Genomic DNA, 21,427 nt, shown 5'->3' with positions numbered 1-21,427 from the left:
CCAGTCAATCACGGAGCACATATGGACAACCATTTGCATTCACATTCAACAATTTAGAGACTTCAATACGTCTGATTAAAATTGAATATGAATTTTGATTTTGAGAAAAGGCTGGAGAACATGCAAAAGGCTTGACCAAAGATTCCAAGCAAGAACTGAGGCCGGCGTGCTAACCACTTCCCTAAAGTGCTGCCTTTCATTTGGTTCTCTGTTATTATTTCTCTCAATATAGGTTCGCCTTTGATGATCACTATTCCCTGTTGCCTAGCAACCCGGCAATGCTGAGCGAATGTCACCCCATGTCAGGCCGTGCTCGTGTGATTACGGTCTCTGACTGTTCTCTTAACTGCCACTCTGCTGACCCCATGTCGGGCAGTGCACGACTATAACATTACATGTACTGTAACGCTAAATAAATACATCTGACCGTGTCAATCAACAGTGACATTTTATAAAACCTTGCATTGGATCACCTTCCTTTGAATGGGATGATGCACCTTACTGTGTGTCTGCTATACTAGAATTTCAAGCAGTAGGGGAATTTATACACTTGAGGAAAGAAAAATTCTCTAAAATGAATAACCTGCTTTAGTGTTTGCACACATAGCGAATGTTGGTATTTTGCTCTCCCATGTTGACACTGTAAAAGTAAAACACCACCGGTTACACATATGTATATAATAGTGGCAAACACATTACAAACAAGTGCCACATGCCACACACAATCATTTTGAGACAAATTGACCTTTGCTGACTTGAACTGCAAGGGAGGAAAAATGCTTTCAAAAATTCTACCCCTACACAATTTTAGGCCCGACTGAATCACCCTAAACACACCACGCGGGATAATCAATGAGGGTAATCTTGCCGAGAAATCCGATCATACCTTTACTAACTAATTGTTGTTGCCCTCAATGTGTCCCAATGCACGTGTGAAAGCCCCAAATTTTCTACTGCCCCTGATTCATCATTCCCAAAATAAAAACATGTAAATATGTCCACAAACACTCTTAGTCATCAACGCAAAGTGTGAGAAATAAACGACAGACAACATCTTTTCTCCTGCAGGCGCCGTCCTCCTATATTTTTATCTTAATTCAATCTTTATTCTCCTGCCACATCCACAGGAGCACTAAAAGTGCAGCAGTCCATAAAATAATAAGCCCATCAGCACAGCACAAATCCATGCAAACACACACACAGACTTAGACACACAGCCATTGGAAAGTAGTCTTACTGTGTTATCGTAATTCTCTTCTCCCATTGCCACGTGATTAGACTGCACGCATATAGCGTACACATCCGTGTTCATGCCACGTAGCAAATTTGCACATTATTCTAGTGGACACAGTCGATGTTCTATAAAAGCCGCGACATAGTTGTATAGTACATCACGTGTTGTTGTCGTGAAGGTGAACGCCGCCAGCCTGACATTTAATGTTGAAATCTATACAATTGTGACACGCGTTCCTTGCTCTGCCTCCAGTAAGGTCCACAAATAAGGTTTGCAGTGAGCATAGTGGGGGAAAAAATTAAATGTGTTGTGCACTTGCCGAAATAAAAATTAAAAAAAATAAAATCATCAAGCAGGAATAAACCGAATATGTAATGTGGCTCCTTGGGGGTCATAGTAGAAGTTTATTTGAGGGTTTCTAATTACCGTAACATGAGTGTTAATTTCTGGGAGCCCGTCTATTTCAATTTGCATTATATGTTAGCTGAACGAGTAGATTTTCATCGTAATGTTGTTTGGTTTGAACATTTTCATGCTTAAATAGCCCACGTTTAATTCTCTTTTGTTTTATGTGTACATTTTAGGGAGCGTGACAAATAAATAGCCTCTTTGGAGAACTGCACAAGTGAGATCTTAGTTTCTTGACCCGAAAAGATTGGAAACAGGCGTTAAGGAATACTTTAAAAGTGTGTTTTTATCAGGAGAAATTTACATGTTTAAAAAATAGTAATTATCTGTTTTTGCTCATTTTGGTAGTAACTTGCTAATTTTGAGCAGTCTGATTTTTTTTTTTTTTTTTTACTGGTTAATCCCGGGGGATGTAGCATAGCATCGTATTATGTTTGTGCATGATACTTTCAGTTCAGTCAACTTGAACTTTGCCCTCGCTCACTTATCAAGTCACGGGCGTAGAAACATTGATATACATATAATTGTGTCTTACATTCGCGTATTGTGAGTAGCAAATAATTCCCCCCGATTTAAATGGAATGCTCAACGCTTTGCTGAATGGGTCGGGCTGCGTAAACACAATCTTCCATGAGAGCGACAACCCCACTATGCAGCGCTTAATGTATTGATTTGAACAGTACCACACTGTGATAAAAAAAAGAAAAATCATGAATTGTAATGAGACGCTTTGGCCAAACACCTTCAAAATTGACAGTATGTGATTGTGTTCATTGCTTTTTCTTTTTTTTTTTAATACATTATGGACGCCGCTGCTTTTAATCTCCTTTCACTTGCAGTGCTACCTCGTTCCGCTATAGTGGAAAATAATTCTTATCTTGATTGTAAACATGCACATATACAATCATTTGTAAGGCTGATGCCGAAATGTTGTTGGGAATATCTCACAACACACAATTGGAACTGATCTTGGAAGTTGACTTGTAAGAAGAAATAGCTTGGCTCGATGCCTTGGTTTATCATTTCATCTTTGTTAGATTTTCATTTTTGCATTGCTGGAATGAAAAATCACTTCAAACACACCCACGCCACGGGATAATCGGTCAGGATAATCTTTCAACGACATCTGAGAATCAGGCCTTTGATAAACTTTGATCACAGGGGGGGGAATACTCAAATTTGTCGGTATGTGTCGACCCGGTTTAAGAAGCTGGTACTCACGGTGTAAATAGACAGAACCATTAAAGATGTCTGATATTATTAAACTACCTCTCCAGATATGGCCGAGCAGCTCCCTGTTAAATGATTCGTAACTTTTAGCGAACTGACAGCGAGGCCTCGGGCCGGTCGCTGGCGTCTGACCGCCTACGGCCAAGAGGTTCGGTTCAGTTCAATTCAGCATCGGCCAGGTCCATCTGCTTGTCACCTGGTCTTGGCACGCAAGAGTCTGGGTAATGACAGGGAAAGAATGGCGTCGGTTCGCTGGAGCTACGAGGTAATTACTGACTGGAATTCATGCAGAAACAACACATCTGGAGGCCGTGTCTTTCATACTGTCATTTAAGATCTTTTAGCTTTAGCATGTTGCAGCAGGGAGGCTAACTAAAGCAAAAGACCAAATATGCTTGAGAATAAACTGTTTCATAAAATTTGCGGAAAATTTGATTGCAACTAAAAATGAGACCTGTATTGTAAGCTATTAATGTAAAAAATAAAATATTTGTGTGCCTATAAGGGGCGTGGCCTAGTGATTCATTTGTCTGCTGTGATATTGTAGCATTTGGCGCAGGTAGCAATGACCTCAAATGACTATTGCCTTATAATTAACATTTAGCCCTTTCAAAAAACTTCCCATTAAAAGTCCTTTCTGCTCAATGAGAGATGAACTGACTGTAGAAGTTAATGAAATCCTGCAGTCGGTCCACCGGGCGTTCTGTTTTTCATCAATTGGCACTCTATCTACGGATTGGGGCGCCTCCCACCCAAGAGCCCGAGGCGGCTGAGGCGAGGGTCATGTTCTCACCACCGTTTCCGTCATACAAGCCCCCCCCCCCAAAAAAAGAAGCCGAGTCGCCGCTGTGCGAGTGAAGCCTCGCCGTGCTTTCTCCTTTTCTTTAAATTAAGATTTCGGTTAATTAAAATGATAAAGTCATGCATGCCGATGGGCCTGCTGGTTCCAGACCTGATTTCGTGCACCACGCAGTCATGCCGAGCCGCGGAAGTTCTACCTTTGATGTGGCATCGTTTATTATTGAAAATAATTGGATTCTGCCTCGATCCCCACAGCCTCCCTCCTACGACACGCTTACGTTTCGAACATCTTTGCTGTGACTCAGTTAACGAACCTCAATGCTAGACTTGCAAAATTACGTTTCCCGGGAATTGATGGGAATTTAGAAAATTGAAGGTTGGTTCTTCCTGACAGCCTCATAAGTGTTCTTACATTACTAAATAGCTTTTAATGTTTGGATGGTATGATGTACTTTCCATATTTGCAAATGTTGGCGTACATAGTGAACATTGTCCGAATCTGTCTTCCAACTTGCAATTCAGTCTTGTCGCGAAATCATTCGGCCGTAGTGCTGATGCCAACGTTCATCTCGGACTCTCCAAACAGCCTCTTAGCCGAGTGGGCCCAGGTTGGCCTCTCCACGACAGTTAGAGAGTTCTCGCCTCGGGTTGGAGTGGCGGCTGCCGGTAAGTGGAGTCTTGAGAGGCTTGTGGAGGGGGGGGGGTTCAGCGGCCAAGCCCGGTGGGGGGCTCGTATCAGCTTGGCCGAGCGTGAGAAATGAGCCTCTACGGCCCTGCGGGCGTCTGGCTTCCCTCCACTCTGATAATCAGCAGAAAAAGAGCGCCGCTGATTACTCTGCCCAAGACGGTCACTAAGTGCAGCTTACAAACTCCTCCAGCCCAAACTCTCGTCATCTCAACAGTGGCGCTAGCTATTGTAGCTACCAAATAACAACAAGTTATATCGCAACTAGTATTGTTATATAACTGGCAGTTTTTGGGTTTTTTTACTACTCAAGTACATTTCAGTCTAAACTTTTATACTTTTACGTATGCTCCAGTAAGGTTAGCATGTCTTGCTAAATTCACCCATGGTCTATCGAAGTATCTGTTTTTTCCCATTCGCCATGGGGAAATCGGGACCTCTAAATCCCGGAGGCTCAAAGGTGCACTACGGTTCATTCCACAGTTAACCATGGTACACTCCCTCCCAGCCCGCCACTTTCGATAGACCGTTCTCACGTTCTGTCAAGTCTTTTTTGACAGATGAAAAATGGATACTGACCAGTTTGGGAGTTTGTGGCCCATGGAGCAGCAAGTGTGTTCAGGGTTAAATGGTGGGGAAAACAATGCTCCCCCTCACACTGCAGAACAAATTCAAAAACCAATAATCTAAATCTGAGAATTAAACAATATTAGCAATAATCGAATGTAATTGTCATAAATATCTAAAAAAATAAAGCTAATTCAAAGAAATGTATATCATTTTCAGACTCAGCCATCCAAACTTAACCAGAAGCCGATAAAATATCTTAGTCACAGAAAATGTTGTTGTTGTACCCTTTGATGTCCCGCCACTATTTCTTTAGTATTGGTTATTGAGTAAAGGACCGTAACCATGTTGGTTTGAGTGGCGCCGCATACGCCACCTATTAAGTCTGCTAAGCACATAAGCCTTTTTCACTGTTCTCTAGCTTAAGTGGGCTCAGCCGCGGTCACTGGCATTATCGCGGCTCAGTCTATTTCAACTTTGACTCTTTTTTTTCCCGCACGTTCCCTTTTTCCCAAAGATTACAGAAACAAATTAAATGCCAGGTCCTTTGTGTCCTTTATTTTTCTTCTGTACAGGTACATTCAAGGCGCATCCTCTCCAAAGGACATGGTCATCATCGTGGATGTGTGAGTATCTCTTTGCCCTTGTCTCATAGAAAGCACAAGGGGCGCTAGTGCCACCTGTTGGTTCATGCAAAGCCTCAAGGGTGAGCAAAAGCGATGCCCACTTGACATTAAGCATACCCTTAAGACAGATTTGTAAATGCTTTATAAGTTATTCATAAATTACACACCATAATACCTAATGCTGCTGTAACAATGCAGTAGATTATAATAGCGAGTGGTAACCTGTTACTCGCTAAAGTCACTGCTAGTTACCAATCACACAAACTCATGTTTAACAAAACACATGTTTTATCATGTTGTTTGTAATGTGATATAAATAGGTTACAATGACAGTCATATGTTTATAACCTGTTTATTTCATGTTCACGGATGTATGACCTGGTTATTGTGTGGGCATCCTGCGTGTTTATTTTTTTATAACATGTTCATGATCTGTTTATAACATGTTAACAACTGTTTGGAATACTGCCATTTGTAATGTTTTTCCGGTTTCCATTCGTAATCATAGTCTTAACATGTTTATAGCCTGTCTGTAATGTTTATAACATTGTTCATATCATGACACCCATCAATCCTTTCTTTATTATTCTAAAAGTGTTTTCCTTTGTGCAGGAGTGGGAGTGTCAGCGGTCTCACTCTCAAGCTGATGAAGACCTCCGTCATCAAGATGCTGGATACACTCTCGGACGATGACTACGTGAACGTAGCCAGAGTCAGTAGATGCACACGTACACAAAACACACAAATGCAGGCTCACAGGAGGCAGCCGTTAAGAAAATATGTGGCATGTTCATTAAGCAGGTGTTAATGAAGCGAGTAAGAAGTAGTAAGCAGGCTGCGTGCTGGGAGTTTATGTTGCTCCCTGAGGAAGCGCTGCACTTTCACTTGTTATAATACTTTGCCATACGGGACGGCGCCAGTCTTTCACTATGCTCATTGCCAGTGTTTCTATCCAGACTAACACATAGGATGAGTATTCAGATTTATCCTATCTTGCAGGATACGCACGTATACATAGGCTTGCTTTTTAGTGACTGTTTGGACACGTCCACCAGTAATCCCCCATAATCCACTGCATTTATCCACTGTATGCTGCCAAATCTGCACAAAATGAGCATAATAATATTGCGGGGGGGGCTTCTGATTCCTGCCATCTGTAAAGAAAAAAATGCAATCACATAGGAAATAAATGTAAAAATACAGTAGTTGTATTATGTGAGAAAAGAACAGCTTTTTAATTAGCTGAAAATAGACATTAATTTTATCACTTTATTTGGTTTTGTAGGTAGTTAATCTGATGCTTAAATGAGCCATTAAGCTATAGATGTACATAGTATTGCACCAGTGAGGCCACTTATTAACTGCCAGATGGCCGCGGCACGCCCACCAGACTTGAATTGACGCAAAAAAAAGCAGCAAAACTTGCGTTTTTCATTGCCATATATTTTTTGGAGTACAACAAAAAACATTTTTTGTTGGTTCCAAAAGTGCAAATTTACTCACTAGCCCAAATATGAACTCAACGTGCAAATGTATATAGCTAAAGGATAATTGTCTGGATGAGATGAGGCCCATTATATTACCTTGGCTGAGTTTCTCTTTGGTGTTTTGTTACGAGTTGAGGTGCACCTGTTCTTTGCTTGCAAAGTTGTAATTACCAGCGTTTACTGCCAGCCTGAGAGTCGCAGGTCAGCCTGCATCTGCACACACGCCCACGTCTGCGGCCATGTTGCCGTACACACTCGCGCACAGCGACAGATGCTGTTTTGGTCTTATCTTTGTGTTCTTTCCTCTCATGCAGTTTAATGATGAGGCGGACGCTGTGGTGCCCTGCTTTAGGACTTTGGTCCAAGCCAACGTGCGCAACAAGAAAATCTTCAAGGAAGCCGTCATGCACATGCAAGCCAAAGGAACCACTGACTATAAGTCTGGCTTCACGTTTGCCTTTGAGCAGCTTCTCAACGTAAGTGTGACAAAGATTAGATGCAACTGTTCCAAACCGAGCAGTGCAACAAAAAAACATTTGTTAAAAAAAATTCCCGTCAATGTACAAAAAATGTAAATATGGTTTGTATGTTTGCATGCTACTCTAAATTTAAAATCAGTTTGGACATTTAAAAAATTGTCGAGCTTGCCATTGGTTTGCAGGTGAGTTGAAATCATTCCCAGTTGTCTATTGGATGAGAGAAGCGGGGGTCCACCCTAGATTCACTGCCAATCGGTCACAGGATACATATTGACAATCATTCACGAGTCCACTGCGCGGCCTATCCGCAGTCATAAAAGCATATTACCGCAGACAAATCAGTTCTAACTGATTTTGAAGTACAGTGATGCTCACATCCTTTGTGTGTGTCTTTATTCATCGCTATGTCGGTGACACAGGTGCAACCCCCCCCCCCCCCCACACACACACACACCACCACCACCACCCCATGTTGCCGTGTACTCCAGCCAGCCAACACCCTAATGGGCTCCGATGGGATGATTGATGAGCTCGGCCCAGCAGAGATCAGCCTCTCTTTATATTCCTCTGCTGGCTTGGAGGCACACAGCCAAGTGTGGCTTATTCTCACACACGCACACACACACGCTTCTACTGCAAGAAATAAAAATGGCCCTTTTAATAGCTGTCTGCAGCATCGTTGCTCTTATGACTGGTAGCAGAAGCCCTATCAAATATGTAATTGTGGCGATATTATTTATCATTATTAGGGGCTTGTCAGATGGCTGGCAACGGAGTCTATGGCAGCTGCTGCACAGGCACAAGTATGGCTGCGACTAAATCCAATGTTAAGAACAAAAATGATGCGGAAACTGTGCTTACAAAGTGGTCTCTTTGGTCTTTGTGGATTCAGTGCATTGCAGATTTTTCAGATTAACGCATTTCAGATTTTGAATAATCTTTTTGAATCACCTCAACTGCATTTCTTACTTTCCTGGACACAGGAGAGCAGCGCTCCGAGGGCCAACTGCAACAAGATGATCATGATGTTTACAGACGGCGGCGAGGATCGAGCGCAGGAAATCTTCGAGAAGTACAACTGGCCCAACAAAACGGTCAGGAATCTCACGTGGTGCACCTGAATGTCTCTATGCTCTGACCTTGCGTCATCGGCACACGAGTCGATTATTCCCCGGCTTTGTCGTTTGTGTTTGTCTTGGCTTGTCTCGTTCGCTATCGCCGTCGGTGTTAACAGCTTTGACCCGCTAACTAATTAGCTGCTTTATCACCAAAAGCCTGTTAAAAAAAAAATTACAGCCAATAGTCGGCGGCTGTGTTCCCGGCCTCCCATTTATCCCGCTATCCATTACTATCTACTTGTGCACCGACAGCTATACTGTCATACAGTAATAATCTGTATTCCGACAAGCGCTGCCGCGGTTCTTTGTGATGCAGCCGCGCAAGAGGCGTCTTGTAGGCTAATCTAATCGCACTCCACATTTGTGTGTTTGTGGCACATGACAGCAAAGCTAATGCTTTCTATTCAGGTGTGTTGGATCCTAAGGTATCTTTCTGTACATATTTAGCAAAAAAGACTCTTGGATTTACTGTTGAATATTATTTTGCCTTTTGGGGGGCTTCAATATGCCTTTTTTTATTTCATTCCAAGTATGTGTATCCTGGTGAAAATTGGTGTATTTTAATGGGAAAAGAAAAATCATTCAGCCGACATTTATTTATAATAATAATATTTGTTTATATAATAATATATATAATATATATTATAAAGTGTTTATATGATAATATTGAGCAACTTTGTCAACCTGCAACCTGACTGCTTTCTTGAACAACCTTTATGTTACTGACACAGTAGAGTATCATACAAATATGAATGGTTCCAAGTTTGATATATATGTATTTTGATCATTTATCTTCAACTGCAGATATTTTCTCCCTGCAGGTGCGTGTGTTCACTTTCTCTGTGGGTCAGCATAATTATGACGTCACCCCACTGCAGTGGATCGCTTGTGCCAACAAAGGTACATATGGAGTCTATCTCATGAAATGTTCTTAGGAATTGATTCTAGATTCAGAGATTCACGCAAAGACCCTCCCATCTTATGAATGGTTAGAAAAGCGACATATTTGATTTATTGTTTTAATTATCAGAAGGTGTAATTTATTTTATTTTATTGTGAGCTTTGTCTTGGGTACCGATTAATGTTGGCTACTGATTTTATACCCAGATTTACGATGGTGGCGATTGATCGTGAATTAGTATTTACCTTTAATTTGCACAATGTGATTTAACTATGAATGCATTATCTACAAGCTTTTAATAGCAATCAAGTTTAAACTTTAGTAACGAAGAAAGTTGTACTTCTGACTACTCCAAAGTAGACCTTCTTTCCTCTCAGCTCAGATATTTTTAAATGTTCTCCCTTTGACGTGTCTTGTTTGTCTCGACTTATTCTCAAAGCTCCTTTATGAAGTCTTGGGAAACTTCAGACATATCACGTCAGACATTATTAATTAGCAGGAACGGTGTCTGGCTCCAGGGTTATTAGCTTGTCATCTCCGTGTCAGGCTGAGCCCAGTGCCAAGGATTACGATTGCTTGGCTTTTCACCTCCGGAGCGATTAGCGCGCCACTAATGTCTGCGCCAACATAAAACAATAGCACAGACGGGCGCGTCTCTTCACGACTTATTTTGCTATCTGACTCCAACAGAGGCAGATTCTTGACATACAAGCTGACCAATGTCTGTGTCTTGCACATAGCTGATACAGTAAAGTAGCGTACACACTTTCCGAGTTTTAACTTCTGGACACACACAAGCCACACATCACAGGATAATCGCTCAGAATAATCTTTTGCAGACATCTGGTTATATGGCCTTTTTTTTTTTTACAGATGGAATAAAAGCAAATTTTAAATTAGCATTTGTTTACGCTTATGCTAGAATTGAAATTCAACGCAGTGAAATTCAGAAAGAGGCTCAACTTTTATGCAGTATGTCTGGAACCCAATTCTTTGACTCGATATTGTGGTTGAGCTTACCGTGTGACTAGTATTCATGTCTTCTTTTTATTTTTAGGTTACTACTTTGAAATCCCATCGATCGGAGCCATCCGAATCAACACCCAGGTGAGATTTACAAGATTACAACAGTACTTCATGAAAATGAATGAAGATGACTTTTGAAGAGGCTCATTTGCTGCTGCGTTCCCCTCAATGGTTACGGGACGCTGATATGCCTCAGGGCGCTTTATAACACAAAGTCTTCTCAGGTGGATGACTTTACAAGGGGAGCTATGGTGATTCACATAAATTAGGCTCTGACTTCTCTTTGATGAGAATCTTTTCTTTCACCCCTTTGCACACACTGCGGGTTCCCTCTCGCTCGCTTGAGGCATGGAGGGCCCTGTGGAGAAGCTCATTGCAGCTGTAGCTGGACTCGCGCACCAACGCCAAGACAGCTAGAAATTAATCTTAATCTTGGAATTCACTATTCCCACAAATAAATACACTTTGTCATTCTAGGGCAAATTCCACATTTTGCAATTTGACTGCCCTCTACTAGCGAATTCACCCAAATGAGACGCAGGTATTAGCCTAGATTGGCGAAATTAAATCGTGAAACTCTATTATTTCCTTTTTTTTTTTTTATCCACTATTTTGTGGATTATCCTAAAGTTAAAAATGCCTTATGATAATAATAATAATAGTCGACACCAGTTTTAACAATCAACACAAAATTCGGTATCTATTATAACAGGAAGCCCGATTATTAAAAAAAAAAAAGATTAAAGATTAAAGTCCCAATGATCGTCACACACACACCTGGGTGTGGTGAAATTTGTCCTCTGCATTTAACCCATCCCCATGTGATTTTAATCCATCCCCTGGGGGAGAGGGGAGCAGTGAGCAGCAGCGGTGCCGCGCTCGGGAATCAGTTGGTGATCTAACCCCCCAATTCCAACCCTTAATGCTGAGTGCCAAGCAGGGAGGCAATGGGTCCCATTTTTATAGTCTTTGGTATGACCCGGCCGGGGTTTGAACCCACAACCTTCCAGTCTCAGGGCGGACACTCTACCACTAGGCCACTGAGCTGCAGGTTACGAGCATCTATCAATACCTCTCTGCCAGTGTCAATCAAACATGAGCATTATTCTCAGAGTCCTATCTTTGCCCTCGTAGACTTCCTGGCGTGATGTAAGATATTATGGAGATAATGGCCGCTAATCACCGAGCATGGCTGCTGTGACTTTATACGGCTCTTGCTCCTTTGCGCGACAAATTTGTGCTCGCTATGATTTTTATGTGCCTTAGATTGTTCTAGCCAGGCGTAAAATTTCCCCTATATCCCGTGAAAAGGTCTGACTGTCACTGTCCTGATGGAATATCTCCCCGTGGCGCGTTTAAGCGGACTTTTATCGAGCTAATAATAGAATAGGTTACGCCTGTCAGCGTCTCGCCGTCCGGCCGATGAAAGCAAACAGTCAGGAGCTTGACGCCGAAACAGGCGTGTGCTCGGAAATGACGCTCACATGTATTTCAATGTGCGCAAAGGTCAAAATTTACAATCATATTTCTTTTGTTTGCATTTATTGTATCATGGAAAAAAATGCTGTTTTTTTGCTGTTGTTCTATATCAGGACTATAATTTCGGTGGGTATCACAAAGCCAACGCTAGTTTCACCATCTTGTCTATGGAATCTATTGAACCGTATGTCTTTTTATAGAATGCAATATAACAAGACACCACTGCATATGTATACAACCCAACAAAATGTCCACTTTTCCACTGACTGGGTTTGTTAAAAAGGACAGCTCCACATATGACAGCAGTTCTATTCCTAACATCTCACCTCAATTCACAATCACCGCGGGACTTTTGTCACAATGCCAGCAGCGTTGACATTCGAGCCTCTGGGGAAAATGGCTGGCCCTGTTTGCACATCATGCCTTAATGTGTTTTTAATAGCTCCCTCATAATGATGAACTGTAGCCTTGAGTGGCTTGTTGAAGCTTTGCGCTGTCGATGACCCACTGCTTTATGTGGCTACCCGGCAAAGAAGCCCTTCTGGTTTTATGGATATTCGAAGGCTGTTTTGTTTTAACGCCAAGGCGAGCTCTATAAAAGTCAAGCGTGTGTGTTTTACCGCTGTGCTGCTGTGTTTTTACTGTGATCTCAGGAGTACCTGGATGTCCTGGGGCGACCCATGGTGCTGGCCGGGTCTAAAGCCAAGCAGGTCCAGTGGACCAATGTCTACCAGGATGCTTTGGTGAGGGCAAAACACACAGAGAAAGAATCTTAAGATGAATTCATGACTTTGTTGATGGTGTTCCATTTTGTTGTGCTAGGGTTTGGGTCTGGTAATCACAGGGACCATGCCGGTCTTCAACCTCACTGCAGATAACTCAAGCGCGCAGGTACACATGACATTAAGCTTAGATAAAAATTGGATTAAAAAAAATTTCACAAAATTAAATTTTTCCCATTCGCTTAAAACTGTGCCGATACATTTTATTCCTCTCAGAATGATTAATCCATCTGCTTCAGTTTCCTCCCTAGTCCTACTTAACTACTAACCGATATGCAACTTACCTACATACGGCACATTACTTTCTTCCAACCTACTTACTTAACTACATTTCTACCTGCCTTTCTTAAAACATAGACTACTTTTGGGGGGGGTATGAACTCCAGCCTTAAAGTGCCAGCGGTTGTTGTGCTCCAGGCTAACAGCGCCTCCCTGAGGCAATAGCTGTCATTCCAAACAACCTTCTCGTTACTGTTATCACCCAGACGGCACTTTGAATGCGTCTTTCAGCATCCTTAAGCCCAGTATTTACTTTGAGCTTATCACCGGAGCATAAAGCAGATAAAAATGATAAGAGCGAAAGTAGGTGCTAATCAGATAGTGGCCCGTAGCGATAACTTAGAAAAGCTTCTTCAGGCTCAGTCTAATACTGAGTGTGTTCTGCCCTATATAGAACCAGCTCATCCTCGGAGTCATGGGTGTGGACATCGCAATCAACGAGATCAAAAAGAAGACACCCACGTATAGAGTGAGCATGATGGACACCTAAATACTTTAGTATAGATTACTCACAAACGTTAGGAATAAAGAGGTGAACTTAATTTAACTGTTCATTGTTTGGATTTGTTTTTATGCTCAACTTTCTGTTCTCTAACAAGGAGTTCAAAAGCAAACGTCACAACAAAATGGTTACAGAACAGCAAGTTGTGCAAAAAAAAGTCAATTGAGTTCACCTATAAAAGCAAATTGTAGTAACAGTAATGTACTATATGTCTTTACACGTGGATGATGATGTCATCACCTTTTTTGGGTCACGCAGCTTGGGGCCAATGGTTACACTTTTGCGACTGATCCCAACGGTTATGTGCTGCTACATCCCAACCTGAGACCGAAGGTGTGTGTGTGTGCGTCGATGGAACTGCAGAATCTCGATTGGATGGTTTATTTATTTTAACGCATTTGTGCCCACGAGCAGATCATCAACTTCAGGGAGCCCGTCACTCTGGACTTCCTCGACGCGGAATTGGAGGACAGCAACAAGGAGGAGGTAAGAGCAATATGCGTCATTCATAATGTCATTTTTTCACATTTCATTGCATTTCAGCATTTCACTGTATGTCCAGCACATATTTTGACCCGTTAAAATAATAAATTTTGGTTGATATATTTTGCAGTTTTAAACATCGTCTCTCTCTCCGTTCCTCCTCAGATCCGGAAACAAATGATTGATGGCAAATCCGGGCAGAGGAAAATCAAGACGCTCATTAAGTCGGTTGATGAGGCAAGTCGTCAATACGCCGAGACTCGCTCATGTTTTAAAGCAGTTCCATCATTAATGCCTTTTCCGCCAATTACGGTGGGCGGGACACCATGTGACACCGTGCTGTGTTTATCCGCAGAAGTACATTGACGAGGCCGTGCGTACGTACACGTGGACACCGGTGGAGGGCACGGACTACAGGTAGCCAGGCCATTTATTTATACTGGGCTGACCTTTTGGGAATCGGTAGAAATGAGCCTCCCGCTACGAAGCTGAGGACAGCTTTTGTTACCATGAACATTAGCGGCAGGGGAAGGCTACATGTTGAGTCTCGAGTGTCCAAAAAAAAAACTATAACAAATATCAGACGTTAGAGCTAATCTGTGCTAATGCAATTCTGGTAACTTCTCCGTGCAGTGTGCTTTTGTGTGTTTCTAATATTTGTGCATCTCAGTCTAGGGTTGGTGCTGCCAACATATAGCGAGAACCACATCAAAGCCAACCTTAGTGACCAAATCCTGCAGGTGCAGTGTAAGTACCCTCTCACCACCAATGGGACCACCCTTCTTCTCTCTCTCTTTCTCGCTGGGTTCTCTTCCCACTCTCGCTCGGTCGTTCACATGGGACTTTATCCAGCGAGGTCTCCAACATCATTGTAGGGAACGGAGCGACTCGCCTTTCTCTCCCTCGTCCTCCTCCTCTTCCTCTCGATGCTCCTTGATAGGTTGGATCCAATCTGAGTATCCCTTCTTCCTCACCCTTCCTTCCTCCTGTCTCCATGCTGTGCTGTTAAAAAAAAAAAAAAAACGGTGATGTTTTTTCTTCGCTTCGGCTGAAGAAAAAAAACGAACTGAAGAGACAGAAAGGTGAAAGCTATGTGACGCCCGGTGAAAATAATGGTGACTTTGTGCTATTATTTTTTATTTATTATGATTTCCTTGCCAAATGCTCTCGCCTCTTCTCCACCGAGAAATGATTCTGAAGCGTATGTGTTCCACTATTGTGGTGGGGGGGAGAGTTGTGAAAACACGCATGCTTTTCACCTCCTTTTGATGCCTTCTATGATTTTCTTTGCCTTCTGTTGTATGTGTTACATTGTTTACTTGCGTGTGAGCTTTGGAATCATTCAGCACATAAACTCCCACAAGGCTCGAGTGCCGGGCTGCTCATTTGTGGGAGTTTGGGTTTTGTGGGTCCGAATGGGGACACATTGTTGTCTTTCTCATTCTTTCTTTGTTGTACTTCCTCTTGATATTTTCCCATAATAATTGTGTCCTTTTTTTCTGTCTTTCTCATTTGCTCCAGCAAATAAGATATTTGGTCTTTATTTCTTTTCAGCGGGGTACACGCATATTCATTTTAATATCTTCAGCAATGTTTAAAATCAGAGGAAAAACACTTTGATACGGTGCCACGAGGCATCTATACAGCTGGGAAATACAATCATAAATAATACGAATAAATAATAAAAAATATATATCCTTTTGTAATTGGTTGACATTTCCAGCCCTGAATGTTTTTAGAGCAGATCAAGGAAGGAAAATTATTCTTAACGCACACCACGTGATAATCGTTCAGGATCATCTTTTCAGAGATATTCCATAATGATAATTGATAATCAATGTCAACATTTTAATAGCAAGAATATGCATTTTGTGCCCCCACTAGTCTAAATGCTGTATTATGCTCACTTGTTTTCTGGTTTGATCTCATGACTTTTATAATGCGTGCCCAAGGGCAGCTGTGACATCACTTTGAGTCGACAGCAGAGGGCGCTATTAGCCAAAATGGCAGTCCACTGAGAGGGAGGAAAAGAATGGAATCATTTGCATAATTCGTATTCCACAAACACAATAACAATCTGAATGCCGTGGTTAGACTAGTAGGGGGCACATTAAACACATTTTTGTTATGAAAATCATTTTCTACTCGCCACACCTCAAGAAACACGATCAGGATAATTGTTGGATAATCCGATAATCTGCCGACATGAATCGTGAACGTTAAAATCAGGCCAAGTATGTGTGCATCCCGCTTTGTGTTGTATGATTTCAATAGTTTATTTTTTTCTTTCAAGAACACAATATTTTTATTCAAGCAATAAATTGAATAAAATATTGTTTGTGATCCCCTCCCCTCAAAACCCCTTCCTACCCGACCCCCTGTTTCTTTTCTTGCTCCTTCTCTGATGGATCCACACAGTGTCATACATCCAGGGCAAGTATACTCCATCTTGGTCCACGTTCCCTCTTCCTCGACTTCCTCCTCCTCCTGCCTCCTGCTTCCTTCCTCATCCTGAACCCACCCCCTTCCCTCCACCACTCCCACCACCTCTCTCTCTCCTAACTTCTGGCTCCCCTTGTCTGCCTGCCTGTTTTTGCCCCTAGGACCCTCTTCTTCTTCTTTTAACCTCAGCCCCTACCCTTCGTGACATGATGATAAAAGCTCAGTTCTCAGTTCACCTCTGCTGCCGACGCACTGAACGTGAAGACAGATGTTCATGCTCCTTCTGTGGATGGCTCCTTTCCTCCTGTCTGTCTTTCACCTTTTCTTTGCATCCTCTTCTCCCTTACCTGTCTGTGTATTTCTTACGGCGTCACTAATCTGTAAATGTTCATTCTAATATCAATGTCCACAAATTAGCAATACAGCAGCTAGATTGTTGACCTCCGCAAATACAGTAGTTAATATTGGACAGCTTATTAGATACAGTGTAACAGTCTGATATGGTCCATGACAAGTTCTGTATAATAAACTTTATAAAGATAATTTGCTCAGTGTTAAATGTATCTCATCACATTTCTATTAGAGATAAATATAGTTTATGGAATTGCTAATATTTTGCCTAAGCGCTCCAATGTGGGCAGAAAGCAGTATAAGCAATATATACAAGTACGTACTAAGCATTAGCATCGGTCTCCAAGTAGGACTGTGGTTGAGCACAGGCTTCCTCCAAAGCTGATCTGTGTCCCGGCCCACGTCTCAGATGTCAGCTCCTGTGTCGTCCCTCTCTACAACCCCTGTCTCATCAGCTTGTCCCCCTCACCCTTTCTGTCACACCCCTGACTCACCCCTCAGACCGCCAGGCGCACGGGCCAACGCTTCCTAAGCGAACCCCGACCTTGGGATGATGCACGGCATTGTGGGCGGAGACTACCTGGGCACCCCATTGACAGAGCGAAACCTTGAGTGTGACAACATGAGATTTAATGAATCAACTTTGCTTAGCGTTGCCCTTCAACATGCCCTTCACAATGCAATGCATCTCCTGCCATTACGTGTCCTTCCGAGCCCCCCTGCCCTGGCAGTCTGAGGGGCGACCACACCTTCATCAGGACCCTTGCAAGAGTTGGCCACGTTGATGCCTGCCTGACCTTTTGACAGCGCTCGCTGCAACTACGTGCGGGTCTGAGAAGTCGCTTCCTGACGCCACGTTGAGTCAAGTCACTTCTCAGACATCTCAAATGCTGTTAAGTTTGATCATGATGACAAAAAACAAAAAAGTTCATCCATTAAGGTCAGGTTCTGTTTGAGGCACCATATTGGCTAACGCTAGTGTTTCCCATGATTCCTCAACGCTGCTATGGTAAAAGTCCCGTTGTGTTCACCCGCCCTCCGTCCCCCGAACAGCTGCAAGTCCCTCACTTTCTCAGCCCCCTTCCCGGATAATCTTCCCCCTTTCTGTTTCAGATTTTGAGTCACTGCTGCCAAACAGTTTTGAGTCTGAAGGACATATATTCATTGCTCCCAGGTAGCCTTGTGTGGAACGCTCCTCGTTGTCATTACGCCACATCTCGTCCAGGAATTTTGTGTGTTTGTGTGTGTGCGTGTGTTGCATTATAGTGTTTTCATTGTCACTGATGAGTGATGTTGGAACTTGGCTTTTGTGTCATCAGAGTTCACCGTCACCAAGTACAACCCTCCACGCATGCTGCCACTTCTGTGATGCTGCATGATTTGGCTTGGGACTTTCAAAACGTCAGACAGGTTGGAGCAGTTTTCATTTTTTTGTTTGGTTTTATTCCTTCTCAGGGAATACTGCAACGATCTGGAGTTGTCAAGCAATAACACGGAATTCCTGCTCAACTTCATCGCCCTTATGGAGAAAGTGACGCCCGACTCCAAGCAATGTCAGTTGATTTTGCATTTGCGATATTTTTAACTGAAAGTTTAACTAGTCAAGGGACCAAGTCGTTGACTCCAACCCCCAAGTTGTTTTATAATTGCCTACATTCACCGTTTACTAGGCTTATAAAAATAAATCACCATCCATACACCTGGAAAGTAAACAAAAGAAGATTTGGGATTGTGAATATTGGACATATTTGTGGACACCATTTTTTTAGTACATTTGTGCAGTTGCTTTCATGAGTACGCTGGTCTTTGTTTCACATTGTTTACAAATTTGCCCAAAAAAAAATTTCCTCCTACTAAATCTCTTGAGTGTCTAAAGCCTGAAATTCCATTATCACTTGTGCGGTAGGGCTCCACACCTAATAAAACAAAAGCCCACTGAGATCCCCCCCCCCCCTCCCCTTCAGGAAACAATAAGATTGGCCACTTGGTATTCATGTGTTAATATTTGTCGCCCTGTTCAGGCGACAATTTGCTGCTTCACAACCTGATCCTGGACACGGGCATCATCAGGCAGCTGGTGGACAAAGTGTGGAAGAATAAAGACTTGAACACGTGAGTGCACGATACCTCGTTCAGACTCTTTCAGACGTAGGCAGATAAAAAATAAAAAAATTAAAAAAAATCTGTCCATTTTAACATTCCTTTGTGTTTGAAGGTACGGTTTTCTGGCTGTATTCGCTGCCACAGATGGAGGAATCACACGAGTGTTTCCCAACAAGTAAGAGTCGTTCTTATCAAGACTGTGTTTTTCATGCCTCCCTTTTAAAGCCTAATCACTTTGATAAGAAACAAGCACAGCAGTAGCGGGGAGATTTACAGCTCTCTCTTAAAATGTCAGGGCTGCGGAAAGCTGGGAGGAAGACCCCGAGCCGTTTAACGCCAGCTATTACCGCCGCAGTCTCGACAACAAGGGCTACATTTTCAGAGCGCCTTATCGTACAGGTGAATGATGCTCCTCTGGGCGCCGAGCCCGCTCTTTTTGTTTCCTCACACTTTTGTTTGTCTCTCAGCCCGAGACGAGCTGCTCAACCCGGAGAATGACACCATTGGGATCCTGGTCAGCTCGGCGGTGGACATCACCGTCGGGGGGAAGACTATCAAACCGGCGGGTGCGTTCCCGAGCAACGTGGCTTTCATTTTGAACATACTTAGAGTAAGCTGGTCTTGTTTTGTTTGCTCATTTGTCAGTTGTCGGAGTGAAACTGGATCTCGAAGCTTGGGTGGATAAGTTCAAGATTCTTGCCAGTAACCACACAGACAACCGCCAAGGCCCTAACACGGTAAGCAAATGGTTAAATATTGAGTAGGGTGCCAAAAAAAAAAAATTGGCGACCAGTCCAGGGTGTACCTTGATCGCAATAGCGTCCCCATTTTGTTCCTTCTTCTTTTGTGTTTGCGTCAGTGTGGGCCAAACAGGGTCTGCGAGATGGACTGTGAGGCCAACAATGACGTGAGTGTCCATTTTACTCTTTCCATGTGTTTCACTCCAGCTCAGTCCATTTATTGTTTTTCCCCCGCAGGACCTCCTGTGTTACCTAATCGACGATGGTGGCTTCCTCATCATGTCCAACCAGAAGGATGACTGGAATAAGGTGGCGTTTTGACCCGTCACGAGTGGTTAATTTGAACCCCTCTGTCATGACTTCTTGTGTTCTCCCGCAGGTGGGCATGTTCTTCAGCGACGTGGACTCATCCCTGATGTATGCGCTCTACAACAACTCCTTCTACTACCGCAAGCAGTCGTTCGACTACCAGTCGGTGTGCGAGCGCATGCCCAACAGTGAGGCCGGAGCGGCACGGAGAGGAGTCTTTGTGGTACTAAAAATATATTTTAAACACAACAGGTCACTTGGATCTTGAGGCACCGCTGCATATATTTTAAATGTATTGATTGTCACATCCACAGCCCACGATTGCAGATTTTGTCAACCTGGCTTGGTGGACATCTGCAGCCGCATGGTGAGGCTTCATGATTATATACCTGGCCGTTATAAGGTGCACCTCCACCTTGTGGTAATATCAGAAAGTACTGTAGTGCAGTTCTACACCACTGTAAATTACAGCACCAATGATAAACATCTTGTTCAAGGGGACATATTTTATATTTTTTATTATATTTTTTGTAATAGCTGAATTTCATATGCTGCTTACGTACTTAATGCTTTGTCCTAGTGACTGCAAAATACACATATTGGTCCCTTCTTGTCTTCAGGTCCTTGTTCCAGCAGATCATGTATGGGCTGGCTTATCACAGCTGGTTTGTCACAGGTGGGTGCCGATTTTCAAAATGTGAGACCACATATCTGATGAGGGGAAGGAAAAAAAAGTCTGACAAATGTGTTCTAAGAAGTGCCAGTTATCTGTGTGTGGTATACTCAGGATGACCAACACAGCACACACTAAACAAAATTTCCAATTAAACTCCAGTAACTTTGTGAGTAGATCCATATTTGTGTGTGTGTGTTTCCAATGGCACCCGCAGATGAGGTGGGCGCTGAAGGACTGGACTCCAGGGATAGGAGTTGTGTCATGATCCAGACTCAGTACTACCTGGGCAACTTGAGCAGCTCCTTCAACATGCTGCAGGACTGTGGCAACTGCTCCAGGTAGACGCACACACACACACAGTCAAGAAGGACGCAACTTCATCAAGTGCACTGTATTCTGTGTAGGCTGATCCATGCCAAGAGGTTAAACAACACCAACCTGTTGTTTGTGGTGGCCGAGAAGATGCCCTGCAATGGCTGCGAGATTGAAAAGCTGTCCCAGGAGGAGGTGGAGTGTATCCTCTGGTGCGACAACGTCTTTGATGTGTCAAAAATCGCTGTGGGTTTTTTTCCGTAATGGCTTATTTCCAGTTATGGAGGAGAACCCGTGTGAAGAAATGACAGTGGCGCGCTATAGGAAAGGACCCTCCACCTGTTTTGACTACAACAACACGGTAAGCAGCATGTCAGCATTTTTGTAATTTGGATTCCAAATAGTTC

The 21,427-nt window shown here is 43.0% G+C and overlaps 1 protein-coding gene across 2 annotated transcripts in view; it reads left to right on the top strand.

Moving 5' to 3' along the window:
* The window catches only part of cacna2d2a (calcium channel, voltage-dependent, alpha 2/delta subunit 2a), a 102,718-nt gene that overhangs the window by 78,132 nt on the left and 3,159 nt on the right, over positions 1-21,427 (top strand). The window contains exons 9-38 of one of the 2 annotated variants that reach the window (XM_037251057.1): positions 5,501-5,551; positions 6,164-6,263; positions 7,353-7,514; positions 8,501-8,611; positions 9,457-9,535; positions 10,594-10,643; positions 12,695-12,784; positions 12,864-12,932; positions 13,497-13,571; positions 13,863-13,937; positions 14,019-14,090; positions 14,253-14,324; positions 14,443-14,504; positions 14,758-14,834; positions 16,506-16,520; positions 17,994-18,054; positions 18,336-18,433; positions 18,902-18,992; positions 19,096-19,158; positions 19,279-19,382; positions 19,451-19,549; positions 19,629-19,720; positions 19,843-19,890; positions 19,961-20,032; positions 20,103-20,255; positions 20,347-20,399; positions 20,653-20,708; positions 20,923-21,046; positions 21,113-21,222; positions 21,299-21,381. In XM_037251057.1, the coding sequence (XP_037106952.1) occupies positions 5,501-5,551; positions 6,164-6,263; positions 7,353-7,514; positions 8,501-8,611; positions 9,457-9,535; positions 10,594-10,643; positions 12,695-12,784; positions 12,864-12,932; positions 13,497-13,571; positions 13,863-13,937; positions 14,019-14,090; positions 14,253-14,324; positions 14,443-14,504; positions 14,758-14,834; positions 16,506-16,520; positions 17,994-18,054; positions 18,336-18,433; positions 18,902-18,992; positions 19,096-19,158; positions 19,279-19,382; positions 19,451-19,549; positions 19,629-19,720; positions 19,843-19,890; positions 19,961-20,032; positions 20,103-20,255; positions 20,347-20,399; positions 20,653-20,708; positions 20,923-21,046; positions 21,113-21,222; positions 21,299-21,381 (2,467 nt within the window). The remainder of the gene's footprint in view (positions 1-5,500; positions 5,552-6,163; positions 6,264-7,352; positions 7,515-8,500; positions 8,612-9,456; positions 9,536-10,593; positions 10,644-12,694; positions 12,785-12,863; positions 12,933-13,496; positions 13,572-13,862; positions 13,938-14,018; positions 14,091-14,252; positions 14,325-14,442; positions 14,505-14,757; positions 14,835-16,505; positions 16,521-17,993; positions 18,055-18,335; positions 18,434-18,901; positions 18,993-19,095; positions 19,159-19,278; positions 19,383-19,450; positions 19,550-19,628; positions 19,721-19,842; positions 19,891-19,960; positions 20,033-20,102; positions 20,256-20,346; positions 20,400-20,652; positions 20,709-20,922; positions 21,047-21,112; positions 21,223-21,298; positions 21,382-21,427) is intronic. The other variant, XM_037251058.1, reaches the window with a different exon arrangement.

Source organism: Syngnathus acus, chromosome 5 (genome assembly GCF_901709675.1).
Source record: "Syngnathus acus chromosome 5, fSynAcu1.2, whole genome shotgun sequence".
NCBI lineage: Eukaryota > Metazoa > Chordata > Actinopteri > Syngnathiformes > Syngnathidae > Syngnathus > Syngnathus acus.
Note: the sequence above shows the minus strand (reverse complement) of the source record. Positions and strands in the feature narration are given on the sequence as shown.